The 15,884-nt window shown below is 43.5% G+C and overlaps 1 protein-coding gene across 1 annotated transcript in view; it reads right to left on the bottom strand.

Annotated features, from left to right (window-relative positions):
* Positions 1-582: 582 nt before the first annotated feature.
* OVCH1 (ovochymase 1) overlaps positions 583-15,884 on the bottom strand; it is a 40,613-nt gene continuing 25,311 nt past the window's right edge. The window contains 18 exon segments of the mRNA XM_071803611.1: positions 583-756; positions 899-1,032; positions 2,138-2,236; positions 3,503-3,622; positions 3,625-3,713; positions 4,493-4,556; positions 4,559-4,648; positions 5,267-5,299; positions 5,973-6,137; positions 6,920-7,089; positions 7,091-7,130; positions 8,268-8,312; positions 9,414-9,548; positions 11,032-11,171; positions 11,778-11,916; positions 12,394-12,519; positions 14,749-14,868; positions 14,871-14,960. Of these exon segments, the coding sequence (XP_071659712.1) occupies positions 583-756; positions 899-1,032; positions 2,138-2,236; positions 3,503-3,622; positions 3,625-3,713; positions 4,493-4,556; positions 4,559-4,648; positions 5,267-5,299; positions 5,973-6,137; positions 6,920-7,089; positions 7,091-7,130; positions 8,268-8,312; positions 9,414-9,548; positions 11,032-11,171; positions 11,778-11,916; positions 12,394-12,519; positions 14,749-14,868; positions 14,871-14,960 (1,973 nt within the window).

Genomic DNA, 15,884 nt, shown 5'->3' with positions numbered 1-15,884 from the left:
CCGGCAAGAAAATACATATAAACCCTTCCCTTTCAAACAAAAAAGCAAGCTTCTGGCAAATGGAATCACATCAGTGTGGCTTTTCTAATATGAGAGACAAGGCTAAGAGCTTGGTATAGATAAATCTCTCTGAAACCTAAACATACATTTAGAACGGATGAGCCATCACACAAAATTCCAGATCACTTTCTTTTCAGTGAAGTCCTGCTGCTGTCCATCTTAGCTATCCCTGCTGCTGGAGCATCTACTTGCCTTGGTAAATCAGGTTATCTGAGAGGAACAGGAAGTACCAATTTTATTTTGACAGATGAGTACTAGCTGTGTAAAGGACTTGACACTAAACATGCACCCAAATACCAAGGGATAGTATTTCCTAGGCACCTTTCAGGAATTTAATACATAGTAATGCTACAGCACCACAAGCTTTGCTGCAGTAAAAAGAGGGTTTCTGAAAGTGAGTTTTCAAGTTTGAACTTCCAAAGAGGAAGGGTCTACAGGAAGGTGACCTGAATCATGTTTACCCAGTACACACTACAATCTTTTAAATGATCAAAAATACACAAAAACCTGAAAAGCTCCTCTTCAAGTAAAGCAAACCTTTTGGTTTGGTACTGATGAAATCTGGTGTCTGTGGGCAGAAACCCTGGTGCAGACTCTTGGTGACTCAGGATGGCACCTACTGCTGCCCCAGTTTGCAATGCCAACCTGCTTATAACACCTGCCAATCCCGCAGGTCAGTGGCCACCCAGAGTCACCCTGAGAGAAGGAAAAGAGGAAGGGCAGAGAAGGAGAAAGCAAGGAGTTATCACCTGCCAGCAGTATCAACAGCGCTTACATGCTGGAAGTCAGGGGAGGGCATGGCTTTGGGTCCTGGTTGTGTGCAGCGCAGCATTCCTGCCGTGCCAAAGGCTGCCCTCGCAGCTCTCCTGCAGGTGCTGGTCTCTTCATTATTTTGTCTCCTGTAGTTTGCACAGGCCTTGTGGGAGAGGAGAGCGATCTCTGCTTGTTGGAGTTTGGCAGCCAGTTCTTCCTCTGCGAAATGCAACAGTCAGGGAGGCTGCAGATGTAGGAATCACAGCTCTGTCACTGCTCCTGGTAGTTATTCAACGCACTTCTGAGGTCAGACCCCAGCCTGGGGATTACTTCCCTTTGCATGCATGTTATCCAATATTACACAAAACAGTCTTCCATATGCTTCAGGAGAAGGAGTCTCTCTCCAGACAGCTGTATGGAGCCACTTTGGCTTTTGCAGTCAGCTTGGAGTAGAGCTTTCTGAAGCTGAGAGGCATGCAGCTGGCAGGGGGAACCAAGCCCATCAGCCAGGAGCGGAAATAGGGTGGCAGTCACCAGCGGGAAGTGTGCACGATATATTAACCCCTGTAGTCCTCATACCTCTCCCTTGTCTCTCGCAGGAATCACCAAAAGACCCAAGAAGGGTTGGGCAAGCCCCAAAGAGAGAGCAAAGGCAGCACACCAGAGACAAAAACCTTTTGCTGGGCAGAGATGAGCACTCGCAAAACTTTCTGGCAGTATCCCCAAGTCAGTCATCACCCCAGCAGCTTTCTCAGATTAACCTCTAGCTGGTAGGGTGCTTCCTTGCTGCTATCTGTGCCAGACTTTCAGCTAAGAGCTGGTGAAACAGGACACAGACAAGCTCTGCTCCAGCTGCGTTCAGGCACACATACCCCATGTGTCTTGGCAAGGGGGTCCATGGCTGTTTTGAATGAGGAGGTGGTACAGGTCTCTTCAATTTGAAGGTGAGGGGAGAAGTTTTTCCTCCCCAGCCACCAAGCTGTCCCAAGGAGACAGGCACCAGGACGTTTCTGACCACCATGCTGGGCGGTGAGGGTGACAGGTGCCAGCGGCTCCAGGCATTGAAGGACCATGAGGGTGATCTCATCTCCCTTGAGTTTGTTTCCTCTCATTTATCATCTGCCTTGGCTTTGTTTTTCCAGATGTGGCAGCTTTCTGACAGAAGAGGCAGTCTGGCTTCTATCTGGAAAGCATTTCACATGCTGCAGGTGACATTTGGGGGTGGTTGGGGGCAAGGTCTCTCCTGGCAATGCTTCCAGTTTGAGTTGTCACTGCCTTCAATAGGTCATAGATGCTCTTTTATGTCAGAGTAACCTGTACTCACTGCCAGCTCCCATCTCTGCCCATCCCACTGTTAAGCACCTTGCAGCAGTTCTTCCTTCCTCCCGCTGCCTGGTGAGCAGAGTTTTTGCTGCAGGACTACCTGTGTTGGAAAGCAAATTCCCATCAACACCAGGTACAGCTTCCTTGCTCTTACTTCTGTTCAGAACCCTGCTTTTCTTGCCTCTTAACTCACTGCTTCATTCCTTTTCCCCCGCCCCCCTCCTCCAAATAACCCATAACAAGACTGCAAAACAGATGAGACAGAGCTTTAATGATGTACATGTTCCCTCGCTGTACTTGCTGGATGCCCGAGAGCGCTGTTTTAATGAATCAAGTCTAGCTTTCTCCTAATACCACTGCGAGGCTACAGCATAGTCAAACTGAACATTTTTTGAAGGCTGTTTGTGAGAAGATGAGAGAAGAGACACTCCAAAGAGGCACAGAGCCATGGAGTTGGGGGAAGACACTTCCCTCAGGCTAGTTTGCCCCAGGTTACCTCACTGCTTGAGTACAGAAACCTCCAGTCATCAGTGCACATAGTTAAGCAGTTCTTGGAAGGACTGTGGCATTTTCTTTGTGGATAATATTAACAGGACATGGCAATATCCGTACGCTTATACAGCTGCCCTGTTTACATGCTTTGTTCTTGTGCATCAGCTCTCTTTAGATCACCTTTTCCCATTGCTTAACATTTGTCTTCAGTTCTTCCCCTTTCCTTCCCAAGTCCTGCCCCATGCTGTACAAAAACTGAAGGAGTAACTTCTCTCAGCTCTATCCAAGCACTGCACTTTATTGTAGAAAATCTAAATTATATACTGCAGCAAATTATTTGTCTAACAAGAATATTCTGTGGTTTAGACAAAAGGTACAGGCAACCTAGAAGCTTTTTCTCCTAATTTCAGCCCCTGCTATCCCAGACACATTACTTTGCTACCAGCAGAGGTGCAGAACATATTAGTGCTGTGCATACCGATTTTTATGGAGAAAAAATAACAGCTCCTTTGGGATGTGCATGCTTATTTTTGGCTCATTAACTTTAACGGTCATAGTACAGCTGTGACAGGTTGGGAAGACAGGTGGAATAGATGATCTTTACTATTCTCTAGATCATGTCTAGCCTACACTTGCACCTTAAAGGCACAGGTGAGTTTGTTCAGAGGAGCCTGGTTCAAAGCCTGTTGAAGAGAGCAGAATCTTTCCTAATCCTTTTGCTGTATCTACACACGATGAGAGGAAGCAAGCCTGTCCAAAGGCTTGCACTATTCATTTCACTCTTAGCATCCCTTAGTGCGTAAAACAGACAAATTCCCTTCCACCCCCCTCCTCACATGCATACTGAACACTGTGCCCTGTGTCAAGGTCTTACTATAATCATTGACCCCAGCACAGCTGAATACAATGGGACTCCAGGCAATATCTGGCTTGATGGGTTTCTGCAGCTCCAGGAGTGCCAAAACATTTCTGGAAGGAAACCTACCAAAGTTACAGTGTGCATGGCTTCCACAAGCATAGGGTTGTCATCCTTCATATTTGGAAACAAGTATTTTCTCCCCAGAACTATTCTGTCTGTCCGAGCACTGAGCAAGAAAGAAGGAAAACAAATACATTTTCAGTCTAAAAACCACTAGTTGAGACAACAGGAAGAATCCAAAGTTCACTTGTAACATTTGCTGCCAAGCAAAACTAATGCTTCGAGACTCAAAACTTTACATCACAGGGACACTTTTGGGAATCCCGGTCGAAGTACCAATGATTTTTGTGCTGTGCTGAGAGAAAACTATGATTTCCACCTCCAGAGGTTTGCTGCTGTTACAATTAACACAGGGAGTCCAGAGGTCAGTCAGGCACTTGCCTCCTCAGGAACCAGACGCCAACATAGATGTAGCTTACATTGAAGCTACAGGTCTGGTCTGTATAACTAGGTTTGACAAACCATTCAAGAACTATGCCGCCAACCATGGGTGTCTACACACAAAAAAGATGAAGATTCAATCGTAGCATCTTGTACCTCAGCCTATTTGAGGCCAGGAAGTACATAATGGGAGGCCAGAGACATAATACAGGCATCAGCAGTTTTTTGGGGAGCAGAAGACAAGCTCTCCTGGGACTGCATGCACACATTAGTTACCAGATACACATGAAAGCCCACACTCCATCTCTACTGCTACCACTGCTAGCAGCACAGAAAGCTACAATGTGAGGTTTAAGCTGCTGGAGGGCAGCTCTGAATGTGTATAGACATGTAGGAAGAAATAAACTGATCTATATTTGCCAGGACGGACAAGATGGTTTAGAAATTGTCCTGGCTGGAGGCCTGCAAGCCCTCAGCATTCTGGGCTGAGAAGACATTGCCTACCTGGGTTTGCAGGGTACAGCTGTCAGGACACATTTTTCATCAATTAGAAAGCCTCAACAGAAGTGTGGCTCTCAGACTGCAGGCTGGCCAGCCAGGACCAGGACATGAGGGTTGATCAACCACTTTCATCCATCCTGGCCTTCCCACATGGAGATTCTGTATGTGTTGCAGACAGCAGCACAGGTTGTGGATCCACCACTGGAATTCTGTATTTCTCTGGAATTATTTTGTCACAGCTGGGTGGACTAATACACCAAACAAGCACCAGACTCATTCTGGACAGCTGTGTCCACCAAAGGTTCCACAATAGCCCACTGGTGGGATTGAAGCATCTGTATTGTAGAGACTGGGGAACACTTTAATTTTCTCTTCAAAATAACAGAAGTTTTCCACACATGCTATACCAAAAAAATAAAGACCAGAACTAATACCAGCTGAGGAAGGACCTGAACTTTGTTGTTCCAGATGTGTACAGGCTGGCAATGTCCTGGCTGAGCATGTCTCCACAGATCTTTCAGAAAGTCACATTCTGCAGGTGAGAAGCATTTCCTGACCCTTTTTTTTAGTCAAGACTGATATTTATGAAGTGTTTCCATTACAGTAAGTCTCCATTTTCCAGAATTAGTTCACTAAAGTGTTCCAAGCCATCTCCAGTAATAGCAAATTGAACAATGTGTAAGGAACCTGTATCCCACCACCAGCAGCTTTCACTGATCACAAGGGGTGTTAACATGAGAAAGGAAAAAAATGAAACCAGAAGCGAACCGTACTTACTTTCCTCGGAAATTAGTGATACAGAGGATGAGTCTAGGGAAGAAAAAAAAATTTAACAGAAATTAAGTCCATTAAAAGTTTGTCATTGGTAGAGCTAGTTCAGAGAAACTGATTGATAATTTTAAGGGATGAGGTACAACACCATGGGAACTAGCCTTTTCATAACAGGCTCCCCTTGCCTTCCCCTGGGAAAAGGCATGGCCCTTCAGTAAGAGCAGCCAAGCTTTCAAGCGAAAGTTAGCACAGATGGGTTAAACTGTTTGGTATTCTGCATCCTGTTTATGTGGTGTCAGGTTCCAGACAGTGGTTATTAATTAATCTGAGGTCACTTACATGCTGAGACCAATTGTTCCTCCCAATGAGCATCTGTTTTAAGTAACAACAAGCCAACCCAAAAATTAGTTTAAATAAACAGTCATTCCTCAGGCACGTTTCTGGTTTTGGCTTGGTGACAGTGAAAACTGCAGAGACACAAGGACGACCACCTAGTGTGAAGTGCCTGGGGTGAGCACCAAATTAACTTGCTGCAGTTTTGGGTGCATCAGAGCATGGAAGAATATATTGAAATTATCTCAGACAATAGCTTTAGGGGAAGCACATTCAGCAAATAAACGTCACAAATGTCCTCGTCTGTAACTTTCAATGCTATTTTAACAACAGGATTGCTTCGTGGCACAGGCAGGGGAAGACCCAAAGCCTTACTTACATGGGCTGCTGCCTTCCAGTTCACTTTGTGTTGGCTGCTGATACAACTCTTCAAGAAGGATTTTGAAGCCTCTGTATCCCACAGATTCATCAGTTTTAAAAGGCAGGATCAGGAAGCTGCTGCTGGAGAACACGCTAAGAGATATTTTCTGGCCACATAAGATTGCTGGTGGGGGGAAGAAGAAGATACTGCAGTTGTAGTCATTGCCAAGCAGTCTGAGACACAGTCCCTACACTTTTTTTTTCCAGGGATGGATGTTTTAATCCAAGCCTTTTGATACTCAGAGGTATTAGTGGATGCCAGAACTTCTCTGAGGTTTCTCAGGAGCTACATCTCTAGTGGCCTATGCAGTATCATTCCCTATCCAGGCTGAAGAGGTGACACTTAGTGCAATGGTCAAATTATTCTTATACTCTATACGAGTGCATCTCTCATACTTTGTTGGCATTACTTCAATAAACAGTTCTCTACATGTCTACGTACACGGACGAGAAAGGGGGGAGACAATGGGAGAACAAGTAATGCACGAAGCCGTTCCTGAAACATTCGCTAAGACCCTGATGTCTATATGGCCCGAGGCAGCTTTAGTACTCACGGCAGCATCTGCTCAAATTATTTCAGACCCAGAGTGAGACAAGTACCAAGATACAAAGAGTTAAGAAAATAAAGGTTTTAAGAGAAGGATTATTACAAGTATCCTCCCAGACACAGCCATGATGCTGGAAGCCAAGAGCTGATGAGCCCAGGACACTTCCACCAAAGAAACCCTGGGCAACAAGAGCTGCTCTCAATGGCTCTCAGGAAGCTTGCTGTCTCTTGGCCCTGCCTTACAGGCACTAATCAGATGGTGTTGTCCTCCTCCTTTGCCTCCCACATCCCATGACGGTCACCCTCATTCAATAAAAGGGGGCAGAAAAGGAAGACAGTAGATGAACATGTAGTTCAGCCTCCCAGAGGCCTTGAAGAGAGATGTGGTCCACCACAAACACTCTGATGATTGCAAATGCAAACCCTTGCACCCTCAGTTACAAAATCTTTAAGCATGGCCTTCAGCTTATTTCCTGAAGTAGAATAAATTGTCCCAGTGCGGTTCAGCATTTCAGGGTAAATGCCAGGGAGAAGTTATTTCAGTGGCTCCAACTGGGATTAGATCAAAGCCTAGGCACTCTTAAAAGAGAAAACAAGCATATCACAAAGAAAAACCTGTTACTTCATCAATTTGTTTAAGCAGGCCTATTAATATTGAAGAAAGATCTTAGCTTTGTGGTTTAAGTTCTGTTGGTTGGAGTGAACATTTGCATGGCTTCAAAGCACAAATTCTACATGCTCTTTACAGAGAACTTTTCAACCAGGAAAAGGCCTATAGACTTGGGAAACAACTTGAACTCTGAAGAATGACCTACAGGTTGGGCATTGAGACCCTACATACAGGATCACTTGGAGCAACCTTTCCTAATGGGCCAAATTAAAACTTAAAAATCCATTAACTGCTCCTAAAATATTTACATAGATATTCCTTTCGCCTTGCATTTATAGTAGCCACAAAGCTGATCAAAATGTAGAATAGCAGGTTGTAGGCATATTAACCCTTTAATTACATATTTTTCTGGAATACTTTGCATTGTTTTCAGGAATTCTGTAAATAAAATGCTACATAGCCAATGCCTATCTAATATCACCCCCCAGTTTACCAGGGTGAAAAGGCAGCAGTGATTACAACACACTTCCTGGGGTGATGAGAGAGAGGAGACCGAACCTGCTGGAAACACAAATGGTGTAGAAACTTCATGAGGCTTTTAAACTTCCACCTTGAGGGTCCCTGTGGCTGAACAGCTGGGAACGTGCTTCAGGCAGGCTGGTCAACCTGGCTTAAGTTCCAGTCCTTATACAAAAAGCAGAGGCAGGTTCGAGGATCTCACATCCAACATATTTGACATTACTGGAATTTGCTAAGGTTTGGGTTTGTTGGTAGAGTGTTGTTTTATTTTCCCCTTCAAGTAGCTATTCCCTTCTCCAAGCATACATAGCAGCTCTGACAGCAGGAACCAAAAGTAAATATGGCAAAATAGGGATGTGGTGAATGAAGAAAGTACATTTAGTACTGACATGGCTAATGCTGCTGGTGATAGTCTCGTGCTCGAATGCTCACACTTAACTATGACAGAGGTTAATTCCCAAGCCATAAATACAGAATGTACATAAAAGGAGGTGGGGTACTTTAATTTTTTTATTATTATTTTTTTAAATCAGGCTTTTTACTCCTTTCCTCTCACTAGTTTTGTGCAAAGTTAAAACCAGTCTTTTCTTTGTCAGCAGCCTTCATATTTCCAGGTTCCAGACCTGAAAGGAAAGCGCTGCCTTACCTGAGGCACACAAACACAGAAGAGGTTACAGGGCTGTTCTGGGGAGGAGAGCCTGAGCCAAGAGGAGTTTAGAGCCAGTCTGTGGTTGAATGGAAAAGAACACCTCCTAGTTTTCAGAGCTAGGGCTTCAAGTGCAACTTGGAAATGTGTGCATACATGAAAAAGCAGACAGATCTCTGTTGATGGTGCTGTAAAGTCTGAATCTGAATTTTAATATGAGAAATTTAATTGCTACGATTTACCTCTGAAGCCCAACATACTTGCCTGAAACATAGAGAAGCAGATGTGCTCTTTCACTCAGCAGTGATGAGCACAAGTAAGACAAGAGAAAGCGGGATGGGAGGAGATTAGACGTGGTTCAAGTCACTAGAAATGCAAAATGGTTTGCTTCCATGAAAACAGAGGAGTCAGACTGGATGCATCTCTCCAGCTCCAAGTTTCTTTGATCTGAGGCTTCAAAGTATCAATCTGCTTAAAGGTGCCAGGCCAGTGCTATTCACAGAGAAAACAGTGCATCCGTGTCACAAGCTGTACCCTGGCGTGGGAAGCAAGAAAGCGAGAGTGGTTTCCTTTGTTTTTTAAACTTAAAGCCCAATTAACTGTGTAGCTCCCTGGGTGTGTGGTGGAGATGAGGTTTGGCGAAGAGCAATGGGAACGGTAGCAGCCCACAGCAGTATTGCCTACTAGGTGAAAAAGCAGAAAAGAGATGGTAGAAATAATAACAGATTGACCATGGAGACAGGATTCTAGTTTTGCTCAGCAGAATAGAAAGGGGCATATTGTTTAGCCTGGAGAAGACTAAGAGGAGATTAAGAGGCACTAACTTAGCAACAGCTACATTAGCATCACTTTTTTAAAGGTTTATAGCGGGGAATGAACACAGTAACTGGATCACTACTTATGCATTTAATCATCAGCACTCAACATCACTAATAGATCTCTTAATAACCATTTATTTTCAGAACAGATAGTTTTATGTTTGGGTTGGGTTTTGTTTTGTTTGCTTGCTTGTTTTATATAACAGTCATACTTTAGGCTCTACTTCTCTACCCTCACCCCAAAATCATAATAGACTTACCAGACACTGTTTCTTGAGTAGCGTAAGTCAAGAGAGAGCCTTTCATGCCTACTTCAGCCCTGGAAAGAAAGGTCACTGTCACCACTGAACATCGAGATTTTATGGGATAGATGGAAGCATCGTTACAGAAGTTGCCTGGAAAGTAGACCAGGGTAGAAGATGAGCCTTCCAATTTCCCCTTTTTCTCTTGAGGGCTATAAGGCACAGTCTTTCAAAATGTCAGAAAGGATTTCCCTTTCTAAAAACCTTTTAACACAAAATCCTGATGTCATTCAGCTTTGAATTCATACATTAGACCACAGACATGGCCAGAAGACAGCTTTCTGTACTTGTAAGCAGAATGAGGACCTTCTTCAAACAGACATATAGTTAAAGACACCCATTATAACCACTATAAATCTCCAGCAGCAAGTCCCCACTGCCTGGACTACTCTGGTCAGAAGAAATTCCTTCTCTGACAGGAAGCCCCCACTTCAGGCTCCTTTGTGCAAGACACTATGCAAAGCTCACAAGACTGTGGGACATCCATATTCCCCAGGGAATAAGTCACCTTGAGAGTCTCACATAACTAAGACATGGATACAAGGTCCTTCAGTGCCACAGGTGTTTTAGCAGTTTAAGTTTCCCGTCTATGCTTTCTCCTTCATGCACAGAACATACTTGTGTGGTTTAATTTCCCCAGCAATATCCTACCAAACCAAGTCAATGCTTGTTAGTCAGGGTGGGGAGGATCATAGACACAAAATGTCCTGAGTTAGAAGGGATCCACAGGGATCATTGAGTCCAACTCCTGTCCCTGCACAGGACAACCCCACAGTTCACACCATGTGTCTGAGGGCTTGTCCAGTCTCTTCTTGAACACTGTCAGGCTTGGGGCTGTGACACCTCCCTGGGGAGCCTGTTCCAGTGCTCCAGCACCCTCTGGGTGAAGAACCTTTTCCTAATGTACAACATAAACCTCCCCTGGCACATCTTCCTGCCATTCCCTCGGGTTCTGTCATTGGTGGCCAGAGAGAAGAGATCAGCGCCTGCCCCTCCTCCTCCCCTTGTGAGGAAGCTGTAGCCACCCTGAGGTCTCCCCTCAGTCTCCTCCAGGCTGAACAAACCCAGTGACTTTAGCTGCTCCTCATACATCTTCCCCTCCAAATCCTTCACCAGCTTCGTGGCCCTCCTCTGGACATTCTCCAGTAGCTTTATATCCTTCTTATACTGTAGATGCCTCTTCTTGCTCAGCAGGGTGGTAGGGAAAAGCTTCCCTTCCCTTGGCCCCATCATTTTGACCTTCTGCCTTGTCTTTGGCACATGGCTGCAGACACACACAGTGAGGTGTCACACTGCAAGTTTAAGCCTGGGAAAGAAGGACCCAGACAGACTCACGTTTTTTTTTCCGAGGCACAGCCATGCCATTATTAGGACCTCACATCCAATACATGCAGCTGGAACGGTATTTCTAGGAAGGGAAAGATACTGAGCTGGCTGAAGTAGCTCCAACCATTATCAGAAATCCCTTCTGGAGTGTGGAAGTGTGCCATGTAAAACTCCCTGTCTGTCTGCAGACGAAACTTAGTTCAGCTCCTCTGTTTCTCTCGCCCCAGCATTAAGGTGAGCTCTTTCTCACCTATCAGCTCTATGGTTAGTCCAAATCCTTCATACTCCATGAACTGGTCATGAAAATGAGACAGATTTCTTTCAGTCCAGATGTCCAGGACTTCAAGCTGAATAATGGATTTTAATCAGGCTACAATTCTCCAATGATGGCTGCAGCACAAAGCAAAGAACAAAGTCACAATGCCAGCATATTTTACAATTGGCTCTTATTTCCTAGAGATAGCTATCAAAACGTGAGCAAAGGCAAAAGGAATTCTAATGCCCATTAAAAAGAGGAAAATAAAAAAAAAAATCAAAGAGGGGATACTGGTCCAAATCTATTTCAGTCATATTATTCATTAGTTCTGAAGTTAAGCCTTCAAACAGTTTAGAAGTCTATGCTATTGCCATGTGAATGGAAAGTTATCTCTCATCCTAACTAAGCATGATAAAGGAGGAAGAAAAGGAAAGAGATGAAAGTGCCAGAAGATTTTTAGTGACGTAGTTTATCATTGCCATTGTTAACCCCTCAGTTACACCATATTCAGGCCTCTGACATGTTTTAAGATGAGAGCTTTGCCCAGAGATGTCAGATTGTCTACTGCTTGCTGGAAAGAACATACTGGTGTCCCCAAACTTTCATAACTCCCTTTGGGGAACTTGCCCAATTTTCTGAAATGCACTGAAGTACCATCTATAGATTTATTGAAAACCACATCACAGATGTTTACAGATTTTCATGTGAGTTTCAAAAGCCAGAATAACTCGGGTGCTCACCTGGCAGCATTTGCACATCTCATGGGGCAGCCTGGTGACTGGATGTTCGCTTCCCAATTTGTAAGGATGACATCCGTGCATTGTGACAACTCCGAGCTCATCTCCTTGGGACTTTTTAAGGCACTGCCAAGTTTTTGTCCTAGGAAGAGTAAGAATATAGAGCATAAAATTCAGCTTTATTAGTAACTTTTATATGGTATTTCAGTGGGTACTAGGACAATTCCTAGATAACATATGACTCCCATTGAAAGGGTGTATCATGAGTGAGAGTCAATTTAGAAAAAGGTGTATTCAATTAGAAGACAAACCAATTAGCAAAGCTACTACATTCTTATTCTACCAGGCTAGACCTCGTTCATCATAATCCTACAAAACTCAAACTTACTTCAGGCTTGTTTCAAGCTTCAGAATTTACATAACAGCCATTTTTATCCAGGCTACAGCTTAGGACAGTTCTATTTTCACTTATTTTTTGAGAACTTCTGCATGGAACAACTCCAGAAAGCCCATAAAGGCATCTTGAAAGCTAGTACATTCTTGAAGCTTGGGTCAAGAAGGTCATTTTAGAGAGAAGTGGTTGTACAGCTTGACTGAACAACTGGACAACTGACTTGACCTTGAACCCTGAGTATCAGGTATTCAACACTGAAAGCAGCAGGGCCAGTGGAGTGGAGCAGCACCTTTGCCACAGGTCCGGGGCTCTGGTGGACCACAGGAGGCTGCAGAGTGTTTCATAGCACAACTAGAAGCAAATTCAAACACACCATCACCACGGGAAAAATGCCATTTGAGAAACGTAGACAAAAGTCATACAATAAGGCAAAAAAGCAGGGAACTATTCACATGTGAGATATATTCCATGCTGGTAAGGTAGCTGCTCTGCAGTCACCTCCTGATGAGGCAGTAGGAAGCACCTCCAGTCACCGTCTCGCAAGAAGTGTCCTACTTCTGGCCAGCAAGGATGGGTTCAGTTCATTGCATAGTATTGACTGCTCAAAGTCTGTCTATGGGGCTAGGCATTTTGTTTGTTTTATCTATCCTGAAAAGCTGCTAGACTACTTATGGGTTCTTTCTTGGACTTAAATTGAAAATGGGATAGGACAGGAAATTTTTGCCATTACTCAGTCTCCACTGATAGGTACTTTCAGTTGTTGAGCATGCTAAATTGTTTTCAGGTTACTTTCTAGCTGTCTGAGTTTTCCAGCCTCTTTCTCCCTTGTCACACAATCGTCCTGAAGTTCTTGCTCGTGCTGACATTAAAGTCCCAATCTATGTTTTAGGTTCCTCAATAGAAGTAATTTTGTTGAGAGACAGGCATCCACTGGCTTCTGTTGCTCATGGGCTCTACAGCAGGAGATGGAAGAAAAAAAAAAAAAGAAAAAAGGAAAACAGGCTTTTTCAGTATATTAGCAAACAAATAGACATAGGAATCTAGTTTAATATACCCAACCTTGAAAAACTGCCAGCCATTACAAATGCTGTTACATAGCATGTCCTTGTGCTGTAGAATGCTCCAGAGAGCTATCAGACTCCTTTCAGGGAAAAGTTTGACTGATGATCCCATTTCTGATATAATTTTCCTCTGTCTTGGATAGAAATAGTTGTGATAGTTAAACTGTTATTCTCAGCTGTAATAGACATACTTTTAGAATTTTTCTGTGTGCTCTAATAAATAAGTTATTGGGGGAAGATATCTGTGGAGTTCTCTAAGAGCTCCTTAGCACATCCTCTGTCTTTCTCCTCTCCTGTCCTTTCACTCCTAACTCAGAGTTAACTGGCATGTTAAACTTTAGATTTGGTGGTGAGTTTTTGTTTATTTGTTTTTGTTGTTTGGTTTTTTTTTTTTTTCCTTAATTAAATAAAATATTCCTGTCATGTTCTATTTCTCTAAAGGTCTTCATCTGGAAACATTACTACTGCATTTGGTAACAAAAGGGTGTTGTTGTTCAAGTGTCAGGAAAAAACAGCTTATTTCCCTTATATGAGAGTTATGATGATCATACACATAGCTCTCATCTACACCCAGAGAAAAGTTCAATAGGGCCTCTTCCCGAGTGCATTAGCCATCACCACCAGTGTGATATGGGAGGATGAAAGTCTACACAGAATACCTGTTATCCCAAAACTTTCTCCAAAGGCATCACTTCATTTTGAAAATATTTGGAGAACACATACGTTAGAATTCACCCACAAGACTCCCAAAGGCTGATTGTGGATTTCTCCACCACACTTCGTCTACCAGGGTGTCAGTGTGGATACCTACCCAGGAAAAATGTTTCTGTATACCTGGTTTATAACATCTGTAATCACAATAAACTAAACCTATACAGAGGATTTTACTCAACTGGATGATGTGCAGTATGTGAGCAAGCCACACATATGAACACACAGGCCTCCAGAAACCTAGATTTTGGGGTAAAGAAAATTAGAGTTCTCAATTTAATTTTATTTTAGCTTTCTTTAATGCTGTGGATTGTGTTCATTGAGATGTTGTCTCAGTGATGGGATTGCACCTCAGCAGGGTCAGGGTGAAGAATACCATAGGTTTTGCCCAGGAATGTCTGTTTCCCAGACACTAACGCTTCAGTGTCATCCATTCCAGCTCCAAGAGGCAAATAATACCTACATCTCACTTCGATGAAGGAAGGGAGGTTGACTTTGAACAAGAAGCTGCTGGTACAAGAGGTGACAAGGCACTTATATAGGCAATTGCCTATAAAGATTTTCCCAATTACCACAGCTTATTTCTTCGTGTATTGAGAGGGCTGTTCTCTCACTGAGCCAATGCAACACACTGACACAGGGTTTACGATCTTCAGCCAAGTTTATGGCCTGGGCTCTAAATGTTAACTGAAGGTTGCGACACATAGGATCCATGCATTTGGTGCTGGAAACCCTTTCTGTAGCTGGACCAGGTGAAAGTGAGAAATTTCTAATACTGAGTGTCCTCAGCTGGACCATTTGTTGCTACCTAGCACTAATCTTCCTTGCTGACTCTCTTCATAAAACCCAAGAAACTCCTCTTGGCAGTTCAGTGATGATGTTATTGACAGATGCTTTACTATAATATTTGCCATGCCCTTCACGGTATCCAAGAGCACTCTGGGCTTCCCACCTATGCTGATGAGGAAGGAATGGAGATAAACCCCCGGGGCTCTTCTAACTCCACACCTGATGCACATTCTGTGGATAAATGTGCACTTGAGTGACAAAAGCGTTAAAAAAGACAGTAAGAGCTTTTTACAAAAACTACCAGTTCTGCCTGTGATTAAAGATAGGTCAATAAGGTTAGTGCAAAATGGTTTTCCAATATCTAGAGTTTTTTTCATTGTTATTGTGATGAGTTTTTTGTTTGGTTGGTTGGTTGTTTTTTGTTTGGTTGGTTTTGTAGCCTATTTTCCCCTTTCCCCAGTATTAGCAAACGTGCTGGAAGTCTGCATATCTTGATTTCACTGGCAAGAGCACAGCTACAGCAGGTCCACTGGAAAGGTCAAAATGAATGGATCTGATAAAAAGCTTAATCCGACATAGGGTATGTATGTATGTGTATATATATATATATATATATACATATATATACACACACAGATATATATATGTTTAAAACCCATTCCTGTCAGTTGAATAATTTCTTAGGGTCCAGCATGCAGGCTGGTACAAGCATGCAGGAGTTCTCGCAGGAGTTCTCAACGTGCAGGACCACAAGGCAGTCCTGTCGCCTTTGCCTTGGAGAGCCAGGCATCAGACACAAGCCAGACAGCAAAAACGAGTGAGCTGCCAGGCCTTAAAGGAAAGCAGACCTGCTTGCAAATTTGCTCTGAGTTGTGCTTTGAATTAATGCCTGAAAAACAGATAAACAAATACCAGGCCAGTCAAGTACCCAATCTAACATGCCTACCAACCTCAGATGCTCACTCATTACTGAGGAAGAAATGCAATTATATATATTTTTTTAATTGATCTGGTGACCAGCCATTGACAAGAGTTCTGAAATATTTTGCTTTTGTCTATGCACTTTCTGGTTCTCCAGAAACACAGGAGGAGAGCAGGCTTAGCCTGTAGCTGTATGCACACACAGGGCAGTCAGATTCGACACTTGTTAAATAA

This window comes from Patagioenas fasciata, chromosome 1, assembly GCF_037038585.1.
Source record: "Patagioenas fasciata isolate bPatFas1 chromosome 1, bPatFas1.hap1, whole genome shotgun sequence".
Classification (NCBI taxonomy): domain Eukaryota; kingdom Metazoa; phylum Chordata; class Aves; order Columbiformes; family Columbidae; genus Patagioenas; species Patagioenas fasciata.
This window is presented reverse-complemented; position numbering and strand designations above follow the sequence as displayed.